The 26,209-nt window shown below is 37.9% G+C and overlaps 1 protein-coding gene across 3 annotated transcripts in view; it reads right to left on the bottom strand.

The window, feature by feature from the left end:
* gramd4a (GRAM domain containing 4a) overlaps positions 1-26,209 on the bottom strand; it is a 63,653-nt gene that overhangs the window by 26,146 nt on the left and 11,298 nt on the right. For all 3 annotated transcript variants that reach the window (XR_014030101.1, XM_081364157.1, XM_081364158.1), the window contains exon 3: positions 20,308-20,416. Coding sequence is in view for 2 of the 3 variants with exons in the window: in XM_081364157.1 (XP_081220283.1) it covers positions 20,308-20,416 (109 nt within the window). In the remaining variant the exon portion in view is untranslated. The remainder of the gene's footprint in view (positions 1-20,307; positions 20,417-26,209) is intronic.

The following is a 26,209-nucleotide window of genomic DNA, read 5'->3' as shown; positions in this document are numbered from 1 at the left end:
CACCAATAACAGAAGTGGAGTGATCTACTATAGTGCTGATAGTCCTCCATCCTGCACAACAGAGCTATTTCAGAATGACCACACACACTAGACCGATAAAAAGAGATACGAGTCATTATGTCTGATGTATGTTATGAGTATACGTTGCATTTTAGTCACAGAATCTGGAGACTGACCTTAACTTATGCTATTTTTATACTATAGGTTGAAATTTGAAAGAATATAATATTTAAATCATCTGTGATCAATTCAGTCCTCATATGAAAAAAGGGCCGTGGCTGCACCATGGTAATGTAATGATATCAAAGTAAAATCTAAATCAAGTTAGTTCACCCAAAAATTAAAATTCTGTCATTACATTCTCATGTCGTTCCAAACCCGTCGGACTTCCGTTCATCTTCGGAACACAAAAGATCTTTTTTTATGAAATCTGAGAGCTTTCTGTCCCTTCATAGACAGAATTACCACTTTGACACTTAGAAAGGTTCATAAAGGGATCATAAAACCTATCCGTATAAATTGAGCGGTTTAATAAAAAGCCTAAATTAAATCTGTTCATCATATAAAGCGATCAAGTCTCTTCAGAAAATTTGGACTAAACCGCTCAATTCATATGGATTAGTTTGACGAACACTTCATGAACTTTTTGAAGTGCCAAAGTGGCAGTTTTGTAGCGGTCTATGGAGGAACAGAAAGCTCTCAGATTTTATTGAAAACTTCATTTGTGCTCTGAAGGTGAACGAAAGTCTTACGGGTTTGGAACGACATGAGAGTGAGTCATTAATAACAGAATTTCCATTCTTAGGTGAACTACTCCTTTAAAGGGTTAGTTAACACGAAAAGTCAGCATTTATTCACCCTCATATTGTACCAAGATTTTCATTCATCTTCAGAACACAAATGAAGACATTTTTTAAAACCTAAAACCTAAGAGATTTCTGGTTTCAAGCTACAAAAAGTCAGCATTTATTCACCCTCATATTGTACCAAGATTTTCATTCATCTTCAGAACACAAATGAAGACATTTTTTAAAACCTAAAACCTAAGAGATTTCTGGTTTCAAGCTACAAAAGGTCAGCTTTCATGTGATCAGGCACACATATTGAGCTATGTGGAAGTGAAGATATTTTGTGAATAAAGACTTCATTTTTGTTTTCACACACAAAGCAATCACATTGCTTCATAAAAATGTAGATTAAACCACTGGAGTCACGACAAACAACAAAAATAAAAGGCATCATTTTATTATGCCTAAAAGTTTTTATTACCTAGACTTTCAGGTTGCTCAAGTTTCTAAGTTTGCTTATCATTTCTTTTACAAGTTTCTAAGTTTTCTATATATATTTATATATATATGATGTCTTCATGACCTTCCGAGCATTCTTACTTTAATAGGTTTCATATTGCTTATCATTTCTTTTACAAGAATCTATTGCTAATTCATACCCGGTCATTTTCCAGGTCAGTACGTCTACCTTGGTTTGTTTCGCCAAGTGTATAATGTAAATGCACATAAAAAGAAATAGGGTCCACTTTTCACTTTTAACTATTACCTACGACTTTTGCCTCAACAAACTCCCAATTACTGCTTATTAATAGTTAGTAAGGTAGTTGTTAAATGTAGGTATTGGGTAGGGTGAAGGGATATGGTCATGCAGAATAATGCATTAATATGTGCTTTATAAGTACTAATAAAGACCCCAAACTAAAGTGTTTCCAAAATTTGATTGAAAAACCAGAATTGGGCATCAAGTGGCCTTGATATCTCTCAGCAGTCTGGATGCAAAGCACGTAAATGGCATCATATATAGCCCTTCTAAGGCTAGTTTAGATCAATTAGAAAATGTCTCTCATCCATAGCAATATACTAAAATTAAAATATAATTGTATATAATGTATTTACAACCCCCCCCCACCCGATATTTACCCAAAATAAAGGAATGTAATATATTGCTGACGCATAGTATCCAAGTTAGAACACCATGATAAATTAGCACACATACAAACAAGCTAATTTCATCTCCACCTATCACACCATATAAAAGATTCAGGAGCTCTCAGAGCTGTTACACACACTCATACCAGACTAGCCGTGTACGTCTGAGAGGTCTATCCATCCTCATCCATAATTCCCTGAATAAAACCTTGTTGACTTCCTCTGCTAATGCTTTCACACTGGAACATTATGAATGTTGCTAGAACAACACAGTCACACCACAGATTTCTTTGAGAGCTCCACCTTGAGAGCACCAATTATACAAAGACTTAAAAAAAAACTCAGGCCAGCCCGTTTATATTGCAGTGCCGGATCCTGACATAGGCGATACAGGATTGCGCCCACTCTCAGTTCTCTCTTGCCACTTTAATTGAATTTCTTTTCTTTTCTTTTTTTATGGATAACTTTTATGGAAACTCCATGAGCTATTCTTTTTCCCCCCAGCAGCCAACCACCACATCGCACTTCTGCTGCTGTCTGTGCAAACCAAACATAGCAGGCGATAGATGTTATATTAATAACACTGTACTGCAAAGGTTGAGTTAATAAAATCAGTAAAATCCCAAAACAAATGCAAATAAAGGGCCCCGAGTAATTTTAGTTTCTAAAGAACACAAGGCTCTTTGGTTTCATGACCAACAAATCACTCTTCAAAATGATTATGAAAGTGATTTCTTAGAAAGGTTGTTGTAAACATGTAAAGACATCAACTATAATCAAATTTATGATTTTTTATTATAGTTAGGCAAGGAATAAACAACCGAGGGCATGCCATCAGAGCTGTGTAAATTTCGTTGACGAATAATTTGTCATTATTTTCCTCAACGGCATTTTTTCACAGACGAAAACGAGACGATAACTGAATAAAAACAAGTTTTGAATGACAAAATCTATTGACATTTTCGTCAACTCATAAAAAAACTAGACGAAAATGTTAGGGAGGGATGATTTGAGAAGAGATCCAGTCATATAAATTGTAATGTGCTGATCAACCCGGTGGGACACGAGTTGGCATGCGCTTAATGCATGTCTCATAAAACTTTCAAAAATGTAAACGTCTGGGAGAAAGAGAAGAGCAGACATATGGATAGACCTGAATAAGCGTGACCATGTGAAAGAGAACTAAAACAATTCAGGTGACATTTCACATTCGCATTTTAGTCAAAAGACTATGAATAATACTAAATCAAAATTTCCTGTCAAAGTTAACACTGCATCGTTGACTAACTTTGATAAAGTTTGCATCACTCATTGTTATTTTCCTGTTTATTACTGTGAAGCTGCTTTGAAACAAACTGTATTGTGTAAAGCGCAATAGAAATAAAGGTGACTAGACTTGACTTGACTAACCAGTTGAAGATTCTTTTAAATCGGATTTCTGATTTTATAGACAACATCAGTGGCCTAAAGTTGAAGAACTGTGTGCTGACCAACCTCAAACACAACCTAAAGCAAAGGTCACAAGCGGTCACTTGTGGGCTGCTGATCTTAGGAAGCTTACAAGTGCTCTTACTAAGCATGGCAGCGATTCATGTAAACCTATTAAGAGCACAGCAGAGATGAATGTCCATATAGCCTGGAGAAATACTAACACCGCTAACAAAGCTAACAAACAGCTCCCTGTTAGCTGAGAACAAACATTCTTGTCAGTTTCTCTCTCATTTGTTCTCTGCTTGTGTAATTAGCATTGACCAGTGGCCTGGTTTGATGTTCTGGTAATGCTGCCACTCTGCATTGCATCATGGTACTATAGCTTTGGGCATGACATGTTTTACTGTTGTCACAACACTCCATCAAACTCTCAGCCAGTGCATTATGTGTGGATGCCACTAGACAAGTATATCAATTATTGTAAATACCACACCTTTAAAAAGTAACTGAAGAATGTAGAATTAGTAATACAGATCTGAGACCCTAAAGAAATAGAACACCCAAAAATGAGAATTCGGCCATCACTTACTCACCATTACAAACATATTTGACTTATTTCTTCTGTAGAGTACAAAGGGAACAAAGTATTTGCATTGCTGCTCTTTTTATTCAATTACAATTGCTTTTCAATGATTGAATTCCATGTACTATAAAGTAATCATTTTGCACAAAATTCTAAGTCTTCTGTAACCATTCAATATTTTTGTGTGAAAAACAGATGGAAATTTAAGTCTGAATGCCAAAAGTCAAACTGAATGATTCTTTCACAAATCTGACAGATTCTGTTCTTGAAATAAGCTCACTGACTTGGTTAACTGCTCACTAGAAAGGAAGATTACCAGTGAAAAACATATTACATTTCAGTCTGTTTCTCACATATGGCTTTACAAGAATTTCTCCTTAGACACAAGGGTCAATTATGACTAACTGAGTGGACCACTTACTGAGGCTAAGGTTGCCTTTGAGGTCATCTGTGACTCCATCGCAGAAGAAATCCATATCTGAAAAATAGGCCTCCATCTTGGCCCGATGCATCAAGAACTCATGAACAATCGAAGTAACCCTAACCCTAACAGCCTTCAGTCATCAAGGCCCCAGTGATTTTTTTTCAATGTCCTTAAAATTCATCTTTGCCTCTTGGTGCACCAAATACCTGTGGTCAGTTTTGCCTGTTGTGAACTTGTCCAAATGGCAGGAAATGTAGAATCTAGAAGCTGGCATCCAATAGATTATATATGTCCTTTACTACAACCCTCAAAACAACAGTCATAACACGCAGCTTGGCGGACTGGATCTAAACCCTGCCTTTGAAATAAGCACCTAGAGGAAAACTACTGTTCCCTACTGATTGAGGTGAAACAAAAGCTCTATTCATCAGAGAAAACCATTGGCCCGTACTGTTCACATTCTGTAAGGTCTTTTCCACAACAGTGAGCCATGTACCAAGACGAAGACAATACAGTGATGTTACCCAACTCAACATGGTTTGGTCCAGATGCTTCCATGACTTCATGTGGTTCAGTGTTGTCAATGACCAGACTGTAGTTTAAAAAGGATCCATTTGAATTTTTTCCATTCATAATTTGCATGCTCAAAGCCTTTGGTGTATCTTTATTTAAATCAGCCACTACTTGTGACACCTATTCATTACTCTTACAGAATTACACCATTGAACGAGGGTTAAAGTTCCTCTAAACATTTTTGAAAAGATCTATTCCTTGTAGGTCTGACTTCTAATAGTCGAGGATTCGACGATTCGATTCGGAGAGGTCTGATTCGACTATGAACCTCATAGTCGAATACATGGGCGTCAGTTTGGTTTGAAATGTGCTGGGGACAGAGACGCATTCGCATTTTCAGAAGGGCTGGGTACCATTTTTATTTTATTTTTTCGCTTTCGCGCAGGTCATGTTTTGAAAGACGATGTCCTGTAGCTTACTAATGTAAATAAATAAAAATGTATTCAAAAACCTGCTTCACGTTTTCAGCAGGGCTGCGGAGCGGCTGTGAGTTGACTCCACACGGTTCTCAAGTGCGTTAAAAAGCTTTACGTGGTTTAATGTACCTAAACAATGATTACCAAATTCCCCTCTCATGTTGCTCCTCATAACCACTTAAAATGGTAAAAAAATCGAACCCAGAGTCCAATTATTATGGACGTTATCTGATATTAAGCGTTTCTGCTTCACATTTTCAGCAGGGCTGCGGAGCGGCTGTGAGTTGACTCCACACGGTTCTCATGTGCGTTAAAAAGCTGACTCCACACGGTTCTCATGTGCGTTAAAAAGCTTTACGTTGTTTAATGTACCTAAACAATGATTACCAAATTCCCCTCTCATGTTGCTCCTCATAACCACTGAAAATGGTCCAAAAATCGAACCCAGAGTCCAATTATTATGGACGTTATCTGATATTAAACGTTTCTGCTTCACATTTTCAGCAGGGCAGCGGAGCGGCTGTGAGTTGACTCCACACGGTTCTCATGGGCGTGAAAAAGCTTTACGTGGTTTAATGTACCTAAACAACCATCACCAAATTTCTCTCTCATATTGCTTCTCATGTTTATGAAATGTTATGATATATGTGTGATATATATGTGTTTTTTAGCTCTTTTGTTTGAAATGGAAAAAATCTAGCTGCTATCTAAAAAAAAAAGAAAAAAAAAGGTTCGACTATCAGTCGACTACGGCAAAATCTAACGAATCAGATTCGACTATGAAAATCCTTAGTCGAAAACAGCCCTAATTCCTTGCATCAATAGCATCAGTTTAACTTTGGTATTGTTTTATATAATGCCAATGGGGACCATTATCCTTTGTTTTGATTTCAAATGTCAATGGTACATGACATTTCAAAAATGTATTTACAAGAGCAAGCAGATACTGTCTTTAAAGACAAATACAGAGGGCAAAATTATCTGCTATTCCATTCCAACATCCTGTTTCTAAGAAACTTCTTGAGATGTAGCTCATCTGTCTGTAGGTACACAGGTCAGAACACCATATCAGTCACCATGTCAATCATCATTTTCATATCATCAAAAGTGCTCAGATAGATGACCATTGCTTTGTTCGTAATCCATTATTTTATTAAGCAGGGCTCAAATCTTGTGGTCTTGGTTTAGAGACCTATGAAGACCACATAAACGTAGCCTTGGTTCAACACTCATTGCTAGTCATGGTCTGAGTCTCATTTTTCACTTTTTTTGGTCCAGATCTGAGTCATGACTTATCTCAGACTACAGTCTATTTCCGCTGTACAAAAGGTGATGATTACCTCAACCACAGGTCAGCAGGCATCTTCAGCCATAAAGAGAATTTGCAATAATTTCATAAAAGCTCCATACGAGTCGCCATACGAAATATCTCTGTGTTTGAAATAAATGCTGCAACAAAAATCAGCATTTTCTCTGTTTCAGGTGATTGAAATGGTTCTTGATCAACAGGTATTGACTCACCTATCTCAGGTCTTTTCCTTTTCTAGGGATCAGGTCTTGGTCTGGCTCTTAGTGTGTCTGGTATTAGTCTGGGTATCGTTGACGCAACGCATCACGCCACAACGGCTAGAAGCTGTCTACACTGGACGTGACAAAGCGAACGTTGCAAATCCATTTGTCCTTCCTATGAGAAGTATCGCGAGTGCTTGGGGTACGTCATAAATAGAACAAGGCATCAGTTTACTGTCGGGGATTTGTCGTTTTCGCGAGGCATCCAGTGTAGACAATGTAAAATGGATTCTATTGTCGTTTGTCGTGTGCAACGCTGCGCTCCCGTCTGGAGTAGACTCGGTGTTAGGCGGTCTGTTATGTGTTTGGATCTGAGTCTTAGAGGGAGGGGCTGTTATTAGTGTGGGCTCTTATTGGTCTGAATCTTAGGGGGTCTGTTATTGATTTAGGTCTGGGTATTAGAATGTGTGGTATACTGGTGTTGGTAAGGGCCTTAAGTGGTGGTCTAGTATTGTTCTGGGGTTTTGGGGCCTGGTATTGATTTGAGTCTTTGGAAGTCTGTAAATGGTCTAAGTCTTAAAGGACAAATCAAGTGAAAAATGAACCTGGGGTTAATTAACACATGGTTACCAATTCGATCGTTCCCTGCGATGCGTTTTCATGAAAATCGAATGTAAAGAGTTTTATTTATAAAAACGGATTAGCTTATAACAGTAGTATATAGGGCAGAGAGTAAGTAAAAGTAAATCGCAAGTTAATACCACTAACAAGGCTCAAAATAGCCTCACACTAACACGGTAGCATAATGAGGGTCCCTACATGCAAAACAAAGCATTGGTAAATGGTAAATGGACTGCATTTTTATAGCGCTTTCACATACCCAATGGCCACCAAACCGCTTTACAATATTGCCTCACATTCACCCATTCACACACACTCATTCATACACCAACGCCGGTGTCAGCCATGCAAGGCGATCCAGCTCGTCGGGAGCAGCTGGGGTTAGGTGTCTTGCTCATGGACACCTCGACACTTGGTCAGGTGGAACCGGGGATTGAACCACCAACCTTCCGGTTTGTAGACAATCTACATGAACCACTGAGCCACTGCCGCCCCCTCATTGAGAACTTTGTAAGTGTACAGACAGTTTAATAAGAAGATACTTTATAAAGACAGTACATTACGCATTTACAGGCAGGAGCCATCTTGGAAAACAGTCTCGACTAGTCGAGCCACGAACGCCGTGCTACATTAGATTTCACAAACGTAATTCCTATCGACCAGCTCACATTGCACGGCGTTCGTGGCTCGACTAGTCGAGACTGTTTTCCAAGATGGCCCCTGCCTGTAAATGCGTAATGTACTGTCTTTATAAAGTATCTTCTTATTAAACTGTCTGTACACTTACAAAGTTCTCAATGCTTCGGTTTGTATGTAAGGACCCTCATTATGCTACCGTGTTAGTGTGAGGCTATTCTGAGCCTTGTTAGTGGTATTAACTAGCGATTTACTTTTACTTACTCTCTGCCCTATATACTACTGTTATAAGCTAATCTGTTTTTATAAATAAAACTCTTTACATTCGATTTTCATGAAAACGCATCACAGGGAACAATCGACTCGGTAACCATGTGTTAATTAACCCCAGGTTCATTTTTCACTTGATTTTTCCTTTAAGGGATCTGGTATTGGTTTGGGTCTTAGGGAATCTGTTATTAGTCTAGGTCTTTAGGAAGTTTTGTTTTGTTTTGAGTCTTTGGTTGTCTGGAATTGGTCTTAGTCTTAGCTATTTTAGAGACGCTCTGGGCCTCAAGGGGTCTGGTATTGTTTTGGGCCTTTGGGTGGCTGGTATTAGTCTTTGTGTTTTGGGAGTTTGGTACTGTTCTAGGTCTTAGGGGGTCTGGCAATTGAAGACTTTGTTATTACTACTGTATATCCATTATTATGGTTGAAGAGAACATTAGAATAAAGTAAAATTTATAATGTCAGAGCTACTAATGCAAATGCCTGAATGGACTATTCTGCTGTCATCACCAATATTTAATTATTCACGGTGAGATCTCTGAGACACTTTTCTTGGTTTTGAGAGCCCAGGGTTGAGACATGGTTGGCGTATTGTTGTACTGTGATGTCAGCTGCCTTTCACAGCAGTGAACTTCTCGTTCCTCTGAGAGAAAACATAAGCTTTCTCTCTCTGCGTCAGCGGCAGGCTTTCAGTGCAACAATAAACCCCTAAGTGAATGCCGCGGTCGCATGGTAACCTGCCTGAAAGAAATAGAAAGTGGAGGAGATGGTGTGGGTGTAGTACATAAGAGACAGTCTCTCAGAGTTTGGGAGGAAGAAAATTAGAGGAGTACTGAGGGAAATGACATTGGCATGTTGTGTCCGTAAATAGCAGAAAACCCCAGCAGGTTTAGGCCATTTGAGCCACCAGGCTTCTGCCGGCATTTATCACTACAATGTATGGGGCGCATCTGCGGGGGGCAAACTACCAAGACTACTGAGTTTTTAGAGGTATAATGTAAGTCATTTTCATGTATTATTCTCTTTTAACATCCTTGTTTTCTCTTTCTGCTGTTTCATTCTCTTTTGTCTATCTATCCTCTGTAAAAGAGCTCTGGATCAATGTTGGCCCACTCACTGGCCTAATTCTGTCCCCCTCTTCAGCTGATATTTTACAGGTTGTCACAGTTCCTGCCAGCGGCACCACTGTCATACTAATTATGAGTCAAGGCCACAGTGAGGGGACATTTCTGACAAGCAACCAACGATTCTTTATCGCTTTGGAGTTTGTAAAGAGAAAATAAAAATGTCTATAGAAATGTGAGAGGTGCTTGCCCCTATAAAACAAGCTTGCTAGGTTGTCTGGTATATTGTTATATGGTGTTGCTATGTGGCTGTTGAAATGTGAAAGGCGTTCTGAAATGTTGCTTGTGAATTGTTATGTTGTTACTAGGGGGTTCTGAGTGGTTGATATCATATTCTAAACTTTATATTCTAAAACCTACAAATGACTCTGGTCTCTTCAATTTTGTTCGTTTTACTGATCATAAGGCTAACCGCTTAAAGTAATCTTTACTGATATTTGGTTGATCTTATACTACTGTACTGTAAATCAAGGGCCTTAAATTACACATTAATAAGTGGTTTATGGCCTGTTCAATTTTCTTTCAGGAAACCTTAATGCTACTGTGTTTTTTTCTGTAGGGAGGAAAAGGAAATAAGAGACAGAAAACATGGGTTATTAATAACAGTAAAAGAGAATAGCTAATTTCAGAGCAGTCTGGTGTTAAGCAGCGCAATTGAGATTAAATAATGCAAGAAAAGGAATCCTCAGCTGTGATGTGTCTTCACAAGGAACTGTTATGCAACATTCCTTCCCACACATATGTTAGGAATATTGTGAGTGGTATTTTTCTCAGATAAATTATGATTGGATTTTCTTTGTGTCACAGAGAAGGAGCTTATATGCATTGCTTAAATGGAGTCAATATACTGAAAGATGTCTGATTTATATGGTTGAATCAGCATTTTCATGTGTGGGTTTTGTGTGTGCTGCCAGAGAGAAGGCAATGAACTTCTCATCTCTTAATCTCATTACTTAACCCTAACAAACATAGAACTGTGACACTGCAACAAACACACATACTGTATGCTGCCATGACTCAATCATGTCTATAAATCACATCATATAACTTCAACATACAGTGGGGTCCAAAAATCTGATACCACATTGAATGCAGGATTTAAAATGTAATCTAAACCTATTTGTAGGTCTCTAATCAAAATGGTAAGACATAATTGTTAAGACATAATTGTATGTAACTTTTTCACTGAAGCATAAAAATACCATAATATGTTTGCATATATTGAGGAAACATGCTAAGTCCACATAATCGTTTCTCTGAAAAACACTTGTACAGCCAGTTATTTTACTTTGAAATGTGCGTTTCCAGGCTGGAATGTTTGTTTTTGTTTTGGTCTGTGATACTGCACGTTGCCAATTTGACAATTTTCATTTTCAATTCTGCTCGTTCCTGTTGCGTGTGCTCAAACTGGCAACCCGTGTGAGCGTTGAGTTTGAGGAGCAGGTGGCGGGAGAAACGACGATCTGCAATATTTTGAATTTGGACTGCAGTACCTATTTCGACCACTAGTCATTCTTAAGTCATTCTTACAGACTGCACCTTTAAATAATAGGGCTGCCCCAGACTAAAGATTTTACTAGTCAACAAGTAGTAGCTCATTTAAGCCATTAGTCAACAAGTCGGACGTTTATGATATTAATTTAATTACTTGTATATATACTTCTATCAGCATAGTTTGGCATCGGAAAATGGTTAGTTTCTGGGCAGAGAAAGAATATTGTGTGTAACATTGTTCTACATTACAGAGAAATACTAAACCATAATAATGAGCATTTATAATATAAATTAAGCACTCAAGCGCACACATAAAGCTTGCAGCAACGCACAGGCCAAAGTAATGATGTCAGGGGAAAAAACAGCAAGGAGGCTGTCAGAACATTTTAACCATTTTTATTTAATAACATATTAATAAATTAGCAATTTCTGAGTCAGTGTCAGATGCAAAGATAAAGCGCCTTTAGAGAGAAATGCACATTACGTTAAGCATGTACAAAAATAATCGGTATAATTTCAGTTTACAGTACTAAATAAATTACATACATTTGAGTAATGCATAACCAAATAACCAAAATAGTTTATCGTACAAAATCAAGAAAAAAAAGTCTATAAAACTAAACACTGAAATTGAATAGAATTAGATTTATGTCCTGTACACTTCCTCGTTCTGAGCTCCGTGAAAAACAACAAAAGAAACATTTCTACAAATGAATCATGAAGCTAATAAACACACGATTACGATAGTATATGATTTGTGTGTGATTTTCATGCGATTTGGTGTATTTTCATATCAATAAAGAATGTTTACATTATAAATGCTAAGCAAGTGTATAGCGATTAGCTACTTATAAAAGACAATACATAGCATATTTCAATAACATTAAATGACTAAAATCCACATTCGATCGCAATTGTAAGTTATAACAAACAGCCGACTGTTGTTTAAAGTGAGTTTTGAGTAAGCGTAAAATTTATATTTTAAGTTGTGTCATGTAGCTTGATGCTAATTGTAGCTCTAATGCACCTGTCATGCCAGGAACATTTGTTAAAAGAATTCACATAAGGTCCCAAGAATATGCTTTTTTGTTTTGTTTTTAGACTTTAGATAATATGTGGATTATTTATAGAGGGATCAAGATAGATGGTAGATGGGCAAGCCATGTAATGCCAGAATAAAGGCTAATAATGGCTGAATACAAATAAAAGAATAATGAAGATTAGGTCTCATTTACGGCAGAAGTGTGAAAGGTTTGTCGAGTGAGAACAATAGAAACATGAATGGGGCAGTTCACCACACTACATTGGCAGTAGAGTGCAAGTGGGTGTTTACAGGGCAATAAAATATTTGATTAGCATCTTATCAGCCTTCTCTAAAAACTCACATGACATGGTCTTAGAAAATGTTTCATAAAATTCATAGTTTTAGAGTTTTAAAGTGAATCACAACCACATTTGTGGCTTCAATTTCATCATTGTGTTTCTAAGTTGCTACACTACAGGCACATCATATTTTTATACATAAAATATATATTGTTAATATTTTTTCAAGATAATATATCTCCATACTAATAAAATTCTGAGTAAATCTGAGTCTTGAACTGTAATCACTCAAGTGTTGGCTTTCTAAATACATGTTGGTCATGTGTCTATTCAGAATGACTTATGAGCAGCAACCTTTTTATTTTGGGCATGTCATTTATGCCCCACTTCCCAAAATGGGGGGTGTGTGTGGGAGAAGGGGTTAAACAAATCTGAAAAACAATACTGGAGACAAGAATGTAACATGGAGTGCCTATGATGTCAGCACAACTGCTCTGTGATGACTGGTAACGCATTGCTAAATGGGTCAGAGCCTTAAGACGGGAACACACGGGATAAACACACACACACACACGCTTAAAATAGACTCTCTTATGTGAAAATTGATGTCAGCAGAGGGTAAAACCCAGCGTCTGTTCTACACACACTCCCATCAACAATATCTGTAGTTTAACTGGTAGATCATGGCACGGTCAACAAAAAGAATATAGGTTCAACTCCTAGTGGTGTTGGCTAGTGCCTCAATGTAAAATATGTTTGCTTGGTTGAATGAACCAAAGCACAAGATGAAATGAAAACCTTGATTTTCTTGTCCATGAAACAATTAAGTTAATCTTATACAGAATGTCCAAAGAAAAAAGAAAAAAAGTAGAGGGTGATTTACACTGTCAAGCTACAAAAATGAGAGAAAAGCACAAAAAAGCATCCCATATGACTCATCAATATATTTCAAGAAGCAATAGCTTTGTGTGAGGAATAGGCTAAGTAAATAAAGTTGTCATGCACAGAAAATCTTGAACTCTGCAGCTCTTATTCAGCTCACAAATCTCATCCATTCACTTGCGTTCAATGAAAAAATGTAAGCCTTAGACCTACGTCAAAAGACCTATAGAAGATGTACACTTTGATTATGTCATATAAATCTTTAGCTCAAATCATAAAAACACTGATCTGGTCCAGCTAATGTCATGTGTGTTCAACAGTAAACAAACTTGCTCTTTGAAATATACAACAGGACTCATAACACTTGCCTTTAGCTAAAAGGCAGGACTATAACATTGTAATTTCTAGCACTGTAATTATCTCCTATTCACATATACGCATGATACTGGATGCATATTCGCACACCAGAGTGCACAGATATGGCTAAAACTCTGTGTTTCCTGAGCAAAAATCCTCAGTTCTGATGCTCTAGCAGCTTCACTCCGTAATCCCTTTCCTACTTCATATTTTATATCTCTCTCCCCATTCATTTTCCTCTAGCTTACTAATGTGTGCTGTCTCACTCCCTCTCATGTGTGGGTTCTCCTGTGTGTGCAGACAGCGGCACGCTTCGGGTTATACAACATTAGATTGTGACGGTGTCATTCACTAATGACCTTCAGTTGCTTTTTCCTATGTCATTCTCAAATGAGACACTGAGCCAATGTTTGTGTCCACACACACACACACACACACACACACACAATTATATTGTCTATACCCCAACCCTTACAGAAACATTTGCATTTAAAGTGCCCCTATTTTAAATGTTGCTAATTTTGTTTGGGAGGCCTCCTACAACAGTCATCAAAGGTCAAAAAACACTTTCATTTTCTCATAATATACATTGCACATCACCACATTTTTCAATGACTCTCAAACGACTCATCTAAAGATTCAGTCTCTCTAAATCCCTCCTTTGGCTACTCTGCTCTGATTGGCCAGATGGCCCAGTCTTTTGTGATTGGTTTACCGCTTACAGCGCAACACAGAAAGAAAATGTCCATTAGCATAACTGAATTTCAGCTCCGGAGGCTTCCTAAAGCTCAGCCAATTGTACCATCTCAATCTGAGCTCGAGTCTGAAGATGAAACACTGGAAGAAAAAGTCATTCAACCCGAACCTCCATCGCAAGCATGACTTGAGCAGGACGTTTCTCAGTGATACGCTACTCAGACAAAGACTTTATATATAGATAAAAAGGACTTTGAATCAGTTTGATGTACTTTACAAGATGTTGCAACTGTAATACCACACCATCAGCATTAACAAGTGTATGTCCATCAATAAACTGATGTGTATAATTGTAATCTATTGTGGTGCACGTGGGAACTGTATCATTAACAGCGCATACATTAGCCGAGCACTCACGTGAATGGCTGATGTAACATTAAAGTTTGTAAATCAAATCTTGATCCATCCTTTATCTTTACTCAAAGTAGTAAGAACAACAATCTGCATCAATAAACACAATTTTTGGGTAATAGTGGCCCACAACTGCTTAGCAGACCTATTTCAGTAAGACAGTAATAACATGAGTAAGCCGGAGAGCTAGCACAATATAAAACACAAAACTATGTATTTTGAAACACAGCAAATGAAGACCATAGGCGGGCATAATGCAAATGTGTTACTGCGTTACGTTTGCAGGTCACGGAAGTGAGACTAGAATTCCTGATGACTTGTTTAGGCGGTTCAGAGTCGAGTCTTTCTTTTGGGAGACAATAACTTTATTTGTCGTGCACTTACGACTTTACAACTTTGCAAACCGTTTCACAGACAGCTATATTACAAACTCCATGAAAGCTAAAAGGTTTTTTTTTTTTTATGTTTTACCCAAAGCAAGTTATAGGATATTCAAGGTACACATTTTGGGAGTATATGTGTTCCACTTAGGCTTTCAAGCTTCAAAAAGGACACAAAAGCATAATACAAGTACCATGAAATAATCCATACAAGTTATGAACAATAGTTATTATTCACTGAACATTTCAGGATCAGTCTAAGCTCTCTTTGGCCATTCATGAAAGAAGCAATGTCCTGTTTGTGAATTAATCAAGCAATGTTTTCTGTGAATTGGTTCATCCAGTTGATTTGTTCACATCAAAAAGAATTGGTTCTCAGAATCAACTTGATTTGATTTTGTTTCAAAGATCAGTTTGCACAGCAGTTAGATGAGAGGATTATCAGTGAATAGCAAGTGAGATTTCAGTTTGTTTCTTACATGTTGTATGGGTGACTTTTATGATATTTTATGCTGATTTAACATATTTTTTTCTCTCTAGTTCTTATTCACTGTCTTCAGTTTTTCTCAAACATGTTTAGAGCAACATGACAATCTAATTTGTCAGCTTAACTATCCCTTTAATAAAAACATTATTTAGTTCAGATGCAAAGCAGTTTTTCTCATGGGAACTGCAGCGAGAACATTTTGTCCACATTATGTAGGTGTTTTCATTTTACTATCATAGTGCGGATATTCTGTTACATAAAAAGATGGCAAACTTTGACCAACAACATTCACACAAAAGTACCAAAAAGCTTTCTATCTCACACACATCCACACACCCAAGGATGATCAATAGCTAATCAGTCCACAATTACGTAACAATTGTAATTTGTTCACACCAATAAAATGTGGCACAACTTTTTAGTTTGGTGTGAACAAGACTTAAGCCATGTGTTAAACTGACCAAAAAACGGTGTCCTTCTCATTAAACCAACCACAAAAACACAATCCCCATACAAATTATCTGTTCATGTCACAACAATAAACAGTAAAAATCGTTTTGGGGGTAAAAACCCACGGCAACAATGTAGAAGTAGCCCAATTTCCAAATTCAGTATGGTGACATTTTTCCACAAAATTGTATGTATTTTTGTCACTTTCGGTGAATTTTTTTGCCAAAAGACCCTTTTAAGAAGTTTTTTTTTTTTTAATTAAAATAATGCTCACACAGTAAAGGCTTTATAAATCAAACTAATTAAAATTAAACTTACAGTGAAACTATGCTACAGTGCTCACTCACGTAAGTGCATGTTGATGATAGATCGAAACCAAAATTTGGGCTTTGGGACGTTGCTAGCCTCTGGCAAGGGTGACCACCATGTAATTGCTCGGTTGCAGGACAGTAGAGGTGATTTTGCAGGACAATGCGTGGCATGTTTGTGATAGATACATTTACTGCTATTATACTATGTAAATATTGATTCACATTAAAGCCTATCACGTGTGATAACTTTTTAAATTGTCAATAAGCTTTGTTAATTGTGACCAGCTCTGTGACTCACACCCAATTTGCTCAGGTTTGAGTAATGTAATTTACTCTATGGGACCTATTCAGTCTGCTAAATATGATCAAATGAATAACAGGCTAGAAGATAAAAATCACATTTAAACTAAAATAAATTTCCTTAAGTAGCGACTAGTTTATTTTCCTCTATGAGACTATGCAAACCGGATTCAACTGGCTGGTGTAGCTGGATTTCGCACTGGAGGAACCTTTTCATAGTTCCTAGAACTATTGGCGAAAGTACCCGGATTTTGGCGTGTTCGCATCGCAGGAACTAGGAATGATTTTAGTTCTAGGAACTCCTTTTGGAGGAACTAATTTAGCTCCTACTTCACAGTAGGGTCTAAACCAGCACTATAGGAACTACCAGTGACGTTAGTGTACGCCAGGGGTGTCAAACTCATTTTCACTGAGGGCCACTTCAGCATTATGGCTGCCCTCAAAGGGCCGGTTGTAACTGTAAGACTTTTAGAATGTTAATATATTGTCTGTTTATTTGATTGTTACTTATTTAAGTTACAAATATTGTATATGCATTTGCAGGGGTGTTTCTAGGTTTTAAAAACATAAGGGGATGAGCCCGAAACATGAGGGGCTGGGTAATAATGATTTGCTACAGAGAATAATGTATTATTGTATATATGCAGGGGTAAACTGGCTCAAAAATTCAGCCCTGGCACTATAGCCACACCAGTCCACATTACCACACAGACACACTCATTCAAATGTAAGGTAGTTAGGGGGGTTCGGGGACATGCTCCCCTGAGAAAATTTGGATTTCTCGGACCTACATATGTGCATTTTAAGGTGTTTAAAGGCCAAAAAATTTGGATAACAATAGCTTTAAAAGCATGTCAGTGGGCAGTAGCATAAATTATTTGTCAAGATAACAGATTCTTAAAAATGAGAATGAGGATAAATTTTGCAATGAATGATCCACACTACAAAATGGAAATGCAGAATGTTTCTGCTTATTGTTGACAATACACAATCACATATTCCAAACAAGAATGGCCTTAAATAAGAAATCTTTCAAGGATTATTTTGCATAGATGTTACATTTCAATCAAAACCCAGTGCAATCTTTTTGTGTCCAGAGGCAAATTTGCACTTTATATTACCATTATAGATTGGTTTCAGCTACTTGTTTCTTTCCTGAGTTAATCAATGTTTTTGGCACTAATCAGTTTAAAGTTCAATTGTTCACTCATAAAGACAGTCACTTGTCGCCACCTACTGGCTAAATGATGCAAGTGGCACAAACACAGACAAGCGGAGTGATACAAATGGTGAATAATACTGGTACATATTATATTAAATATTATGTAATATATTTAATATATTTAAATAAATATATTATTATATTAAAATAATATAAAATATCAATATATTATTCTTCAATCAGTTCTATGCAGCAGAATCAGATTTAACAGATTTATTTTTTGACCAATTGTCAAAATAAAGTATAGTCCTACAAAGATATTTTATCAGAGCATGAGCAGAGCAGGGAGAACGAGAGGATCGTGATTCGTGTAATTTTACCAGTGTTGCCCAGCACGGAAATACACACCATTACAGCACAGTAGTGCTATTGCAAAAAGAAACAAGTCCAGATAAATTTCATGTTGGCACGTTTTTTTTAGCGGACTTTGCCTTTCCGGTGAGCGTGAGCAGAGCTCGCAACACACACACACACACACACACACACACACACAAACGGACGCTGCTTGCGGAACATTGAGCAGAACGCGCTGTGAACACGGAGCGGAGAGCACAGCGCACACACACAGCGGAACGCGCTTAGAAGTTATGCATCTTCGGAAGCGGACTCGCACGCAAAGTCATAAAACACGCTGAGCCAGAGTCAAACCATCGCCGAACACGGAGGATCGCGGCGGCTTTTTAGTATCTTTCAGCCAAAAAACGAAAATGTTATTTTCTGCCGAAAATTTTCGGCAGCCTAAATTTCGTTGCATCCCTAATTTTAAGACACCCATATGCTCTCGCGGGCCATATAAAATAATGTGGCGGGCCGGATTTGGCCCGCGGGCCTTGAGTTTGACACATGTGGTGTACGCTGATTGGCCGAACGCACGTGAAACACTGGCACCCGCCATTTAAAAAAAAAGCTGTGTAAACACACAGATTATAGCCTATATATTTACTCCACAAACTAACTCTACGAACATGGAAAACAGTGATAGATGGGCCTCTCAACCTTTACGCTGAGGAGAAATTTCAACGCAACTTTGAGGGGACCAAGCCAAACATGATTATGTATTTCTGCTTAGCTACCAACACTGGACATTAACCACCGGGCATACGCTAATACATTTTCATAAACTGTCTACTTTCTATGTATAACGATTCTATCTAATCGCGTATTAGACAGGACTGTTAGACAGATCATAAACTAATGAACACGCAGAATGTGAGCACTATATGATCAGGCTGTGGTGTTCTCAGCGCCGTCAAAATAAAAGTCACAACAACAAGTGCGGCTTACGTCACTTCAGAGTTCCTACTGGCGGGCGAACGCAACTTGGAATACGTTCCTAGGGGAACCATTAGTTCTCGGGGAACCACCCTGGTGGCTAGATCCTAAAACTAAGTTCCTTGAACTACTCGAAAGCCCCTCATGTCATCAGCGGAAAAATCCAATTCTATGAATTTGTTGGTTGGCTATTTTCCAGCTCTAGCTACAACATGACTAGCCTAAAAATCCAGACGCTCCCTAGCAGCAGCAAAATGTATTTTGCAGCCAGGGCAGTCTAGCAACTCTTCATTGACTTTCGAGCTACAAAAACCTAAATTGGGTCAGGCCAATCACGTCATGTATAGAGTAAGCGGGGCGGGCTTAACATAATGACGACAGAGTTGCGACGGTTACCTGCCACTTGAAAACAAAGAATGGCGGCTGCTGCTGGCGAACATCTTTCGAATCGGCTTTGTCCGCGACTCTGGAGGACTTGGTTTTTCTTTGAGAAAAGAGCATAGAACGGCACTTAAGTCATTCTTTAAAAAAGGAAGATGTGTTCGTCGTTTTGCCAGCCAGATATGGCAAAAGTTGCATCTATCAACTAAGCTCCGCTGTTGGGAAAACACTCTGGTTGGTTGAAGCGCTGTCCTATTGCGTGCAGAGGGAATTTGAAAGACAGCCGTTTATCCCGCCCCTCGGATTGAGCCGTGTCTATGGTGAGTTGCCAGACCCAACATCTTGATGTAGGTCTGGCTTGCCAGGCTACAACATGACGGCTATACAAATGGATTTTTTAAATGACAATCGCATTTTTTTTGTATTATATTTCTTATTGTATTTCTTATAGGGATTGTAATTTCAGGGAAGGAAAAAAATAATAATACAGACACTTAAATGCAGGACACTGCTTACGTCTTGCAGCACGCGGGACAAAGCTCCAAATTTCGGGACTGCATTTTGGTCACCCTACTTCTAGCATCTCATATCTCATATGCAACTGAATAGCATCACACTGTCATTTGGGTCAGATACTGAAATATTTTGTAAATTACAAAGTAGTATACAATGCATGCCGAACACGATCTTATATTGCATAACCTGTACTGTAGGTATGAATGAAACACCATGCACATACTGTACATAAAGGGCAATCCCAACTTTTTGTTTTGCTTTTCATACATAGAATACAAGGAGACATTCTTCTTCAAGTACTCACGTAGGAAGTGTTTCTCCAGTAAGGCAATTTCCAAATGACCCTTGACCTCATTGAGACGTTCTGATTCGCTCCTCAGGTCTTGCATGACAGACAAAGTCCCCAAACCAGCCTAGAAAGAAACAGAGAGTGTCACTGACAGACATGGATGTGATACATCCCACACACACACAAAAAGCTAGTCTCTCCGAGTGGTGACTTACAGAATACTAGTCCTCTATGTGGTGTCTTCCTCCTGTTTTAGTTAGATAAGCCTCAAACTGAAGGCTAGTCTCAATGACAAATGTGGACTGTACAATTCTGACTCACTGATAGCACAACATGAACCTGCTTCTGACTCCATTCCGCCCTACACACACAAACACACACACAGGCCGAAGGAACGCTAGATCTGCAGAAAGACGAACCGCAGTGAGTGAGAGAGAGAGAGAGGCAGAGAAAGTAGGTGAGTGAGAGATTAGGAGAGAGGGCGGCACTGCAGATACACAGCAGAAAAGCAGAGGTGTCTCTTTAAGAGGCCAATGCGACTGACAGAGCAGGCATGCTATCTTCACTGACACACACACACGTGTGCGTTTGGGAAGAGAAAGGGAGAGCGAAATTAAGAGGATGAAAGAGACCTCGGGAAATCATTCTCATTGGTTTGCACAAAGAAATGTTCAAGCAAAAAGGTAGCCAAGAATGGATTTTGTGATGGGCACTTAGTTCTGGCTACAGGTTTTGATGCAAGCAAATTCTGACAGCTGACTGGCTGATGGCATCACAGAAATGCTATTTGCTAGTGACTATCCTTAAAGGTAGGGTAGGCAACAAGGTGGCTAGCAATAGCAAGCTAGCTTTGAAAGCATAAGATGTTCCTGAAACACAATACTACTCGAAGGTATGAAAAAACACATATGTTGACAGGCAGGTAGGACATTGTAGGACATTTGACAAACATGGTCCTGAGACTTCCACACAAGATACATGTACATGTTTTAATATTTAGACCACTTCTATTATTGATTGCTATCAGGATGCAAAGAGAGTTTCAACCAGTATAACAAAAAGTGTTTATAAAACAAATTGCCTACCCTACCTTTAACAGTGATGTTAAAAAATGAGAGAAAAAAAAATACACTTTTAACGTTTTTTTTTTTTTTTTTTAAAGTTGCAAAGCCACACCCAGCGTTTTTGATCATTTTCCCAAAAATGTCATGGCCTCCAAACTATTTGTTGGTATGAATATCTAAGCTTGCTTAATATATATATATATATATATATATATATATATATATATATATATATATATATATATATATATATATATATATATATATATATATATATATATATATATATATATATATATATATATATATATATATATATATATATATATATATAGAACAGACCATCTGCTTTTATTCTGCTTTTTTTAATTCTAGCTTTATGCATTCTTTTTTTATCAACACTTGAATGTGAGCAAGTTTCATAAAAAAAGCCAACATTTTGAGCAAAAAGCTGAGAAAAGCATGTTTTTTGTCAAAGTCTACGTCCAGATTTGATTCAGAACGATGATCAAAACATAGATAGAGTAGATTGAGTCCATCAACACCCCTAATGCTTCACAGTCCTAACCACTTCCTGGGTCAACATTTAACGGGATAGTTCACTTTGAAATTAATTTTTGATATGTTTTAGCTTACCTCAAGGGCATCCAAGATGTAGTTGTCTTTGTTTCCGCAGTAGTTTCAATTTTGATATTTTTAGGTCAAACCGTTCTTGTCTGTCAGTCATATAATGCAGGTCGATGGTCACTGTCTCAAAACACAAGCACAGAGTCCAAATTAAAACAATTCCCCATCGTCCAAATGAAACAATTCCCCATCATAAGTACACATTGATGGCCTAAGACACGAAACGAGCGGTTTGTGTGAGAAAACAAACAGTATTTATATCGTTGTTATCTCTTGAAAACAGCACACGTCAAAATGATCTGACGGCGCGGGCGGGTATAGATATATACATGGATGTTGCTTTGGCTACGGTTTCGTTCCAATGAACTGCAGTAGCGAAGGTGACATCTAGTATATACATCTATACCCGCATAGATATATACACTAGATGTCGCTTGGCTACGGTTTCGTTCCAATGAACTGCAGTAGCCAAGACGAAATCTATGTATATATCTATACCCGCCCGCGCCGTCAGATCATTTTGACGTGTGCTGTTTTCAAGAGATAACAACGATATAAATACTGTTCGTTTTCTCACACAAACCACTCGTTTCGTGTCTTAGGCCATCAATGTGTACTTATGATGGGGAATTTTTTTATTTGGACGATGGGAAATTGTTTTAATTTGGACTCTGTGCTTGTGTTTTGAGACAGTGACCATCGACCTGCATTATATGACTGACAGACAAGAACGGTTTGACCTAAAAATATCAAAATTGAAACTACTGCGGAAACAAAGACACCTACATCTTGGATGCCCTTGAGGTAAGCTAAAACATATCAAAAATTAATTTCAAAGTGAACTATCCCTTTAATTCAGAAACATTGGGCAGTTTTGATTTAAATGCTGTTTTATGTTGATAATCGCGTTATTTTACATATGCATATGATTACATATGTTATCGCTTGTTTCTGCATCTTCTTCGCATGTGTTTTGATCAGGAGATTCAGTACTCTTTCAGAAGATGTGTCATAGCGTCCCCTACCATATAACAGTAAAAACACGGAAAGCCGGAAATTTCCGCCAATGGCGGGGAAAGAGAGTTAAAAGCCCTCCAAACAACTTAGCAAAACATATGTTTCATCAAAATATTTCGACCAACCAATAGGGATATGAATCATAAGGAATTTAACAAATTTGGATACAATCTAAATTCCACTTAACTTATGACACTGTCTTTGGTTATAAGTAGACTCAGTTTTTAGTTTCATTACTACATTTTGCAATAATATCATAAGGACTTCAAAAATGCCTGACATCACCACAAAACCATGCCTGACATCACCACAAAATGGAAAGAGTTGGGAATTCAATTATGAATCAATTGTTTATATGCAACAAATTCCAGGGATGGGATTCAGACTTTGGGGAATCAAAATATTGTCTTAAAAGTAATCTGGCAATCGGACGGAGTGTTTAAATGACTCGATACTAATCGAAACATTGATTAATTCTGACTCATGTGCATGTAAAGTTAAACATTATGTGACAACAATGTAACATACTCCAAATTACCATAGGTTCTCTATTCCAAACCCAATTAGCTAACTTGAATCTTGCACCTCTTTGACACAAAACAAAGTGTCCTGAGACAGAAGATGTTAGAAGGGTCATCAGCAGAGGCAATTTCCAGTAGGAGACTAGCTCTCATAAACCGGGTATTCAAAGTCAATCAAACCCCTGCTTGTGTGAAAAAGTGATCTCATTACCCCCGGCCTTCAGGGAGTCATTAGCGCATGAATCAAATAGTAAAAAAGTGCTGCGACGACACATTCTAAACTACACAGATTACTACACTATCAGGCGAGAGTTGTGCTGGCTCCATGTGTATCTGTGTTTGTATGTGTGCGGCAGAGCTATTTCAACCCGCATGTGAGCGATGACTCACTCCTCACTGCTGTCTAAACCTCACATCACCACTGGTTACAATCACTGTTAGCAGGCTGTTGCATTCAACACTGCACGTGATGCAGGAAATTACCAATGCAAACATATGCAAACACAGTGGTAAGACTGGTCAGCACGTTACATGCTTCCTGAAAGCCAATGCAGGGGTATATCGATATTTAGCTCCTCAGAATGTTTTATTGCCTAAACACCATTATGTTGGAGAGAGCTCAAGCTCTGTGGGAACCATCACACTATCATTTTGAATTATACAAGCCTTTTGAGAAGCTTAGCCTTGGACAAGCTAAAGATGCTTTAGGTATCATGGAAGCATTCCCAACACAGCAGCAGAAAAACTAGAGAGTAGAGTTGTCAAAAGTACCGACTTCGGTTACCAAGTCGGTACCGAAATTTAAACGTTTTAATGTGACGTATATATATTAGGAATATATTAGGGATCCGCTGATAGACGCCTGCTTTTAAACGCTCCCGTGTCTGTGTAAGTGCTCGGTGAAGAGCGTCAAAGATGTCATTGTAGATCATTGTAGCCAATCACAGACATATGTTGGGCCCATCAAAACAATAGCCAATCAGAGAAGTTTAGGAATCCGTTCAACAGCGCTTAAAATGCTAGAGGGAAATGCTGGTATTGTCACATTTTTAAATTTCAGTACCAACTTGGTATCGAAGTCAGTACTTTTTGACAACTCTACTAGAGAACTAGATTAAGAAGGGGAAAAAGAATATAGGCAACCACATATTTTTTATAAAAAAATCAGAATATTGCATAAAAGTTATGGATGGATACACCAACGCTGCATCTGAAATCAAATACTTCCCATAGTATATAGTAGCCTATGTGAAAAACAGTGCGCCAAAAAAGTAGTACGCCCGAATACAGATAAAAACAGTAGGCGAAAAGTCCCCGGTAGAGGATATATTAAGTGAAGTCAAGTGATCATAACAACATGGTGGGTGAGACGGTCTGGGTGTTTGTTTCTTACCTCTATGATATTTTGGTGCCTAGATACGGGCAAGACTCTCTCAGTGTAAGCCTATAGGATTTTTTTCACAAGTATGTCAGATGTAAACTGTCTGATCAATTAGACAATAAGAATAATTCATCCTTTTACACTAACATGCTAAACCGTAATCTGAACACGTTTTATAACAAATCTTTAAAATACATATATTTTAAAATGAATAAATAAGCACTGAATCATGTTAATTCCAACAGTTATACGATATTTTCAGAAGTTTTCACATCCCTTTTCATCAATATGGATTTTACAGTATGTGAGATATGAGATTCTAAGAGTAAAATCAATGTGTGCAAGCATTCCATGGGCAACCAATAAAAAAACGCCACTGTTGTAAAACTTGCATCATTTATTGCCTTAGAAAAATGTCCTAATGCCAACAAATAGTTGAAACTAAGATGGATCAAGGACAGAATCCAGTCCCAAAGCAGAGTTAAACACTCCCACAGGGTTTCAAAAATTACGTTTTTTTACAGTTCACATCAAGATTACGGTTTCTCACCCCCTTTGGGTCACTCCCAGAATTAAATGCCACTCCCTTAACCCAGACCTTAAATCAGTTAGCGCACTTGGGATTTAAACTCGTGACCATATGTGCTGGTTTGATAGGATTTCAGCTTTAGAGGATAACAAGACGTGACTCTTGCCTCATAATGTCCGTGGCCGATTACGCCTGATGTCCACGCCGTTTCTCCACTGTCAACTGTAAATAAAGCTGATACGCTACATTGTTGTTATTACCAGCACAGTTTTTTTGTTGTGTCTAGTAGCTTGATGCTATGGTTTCACTAAGTACATCAATAGTCAATATTTGTAACAATATTAAGATATAAAAGATTCGAAAATGCCACGTTAGTTTCGCTATGTTGGCTAAACATTTTTTTTTTAAGGTTGTATTTAGTCTCTCCCTGAAGAACTTTTTTTCCCTCAAGTAATTGTTATCAGTTTCCACCCAAGGTCTTAGGTCTTATAGTACTTATTTCATACTGAAAAACAAAACATAGCTTATGCTGGTGACGAGTAATGCTAGATTTTTCATCAGGGTGCTCATGGCCTAGATCCATGATGAAAAGGCGATGAGAAAACAAAGTAATTATTTCATTCCACACCCTAGTGACATGTCTCAGCGTCTACTTGGTGACTTGCCAATTTCCAGCAGTATCTAAACTGATAGTATTATAACTGACTGTTTTTAAAACACTCTTGAGCTTGTTTGAGGAGTCTGATGCTAGCATGTTGCTAAGCTAATGACTGAATCA

This window comes from Scardinius erythrophthalmus (genome assembly GCF_964197995.2).
Source record: "Scardinius erythrophthalmus genome assembly, chromosome: 4".
NCBI classification, from domain to species: domain Eukaryota; kingdom Metazoa; phylum Chordata; class Actinopteri; order Cypriniformes; family Leuciscidae; genus Scardinius; species Scardinius erythrophthalmus.
This window is presented reverse-complemented; position numbering and strand designations above follow the sequence as displayed.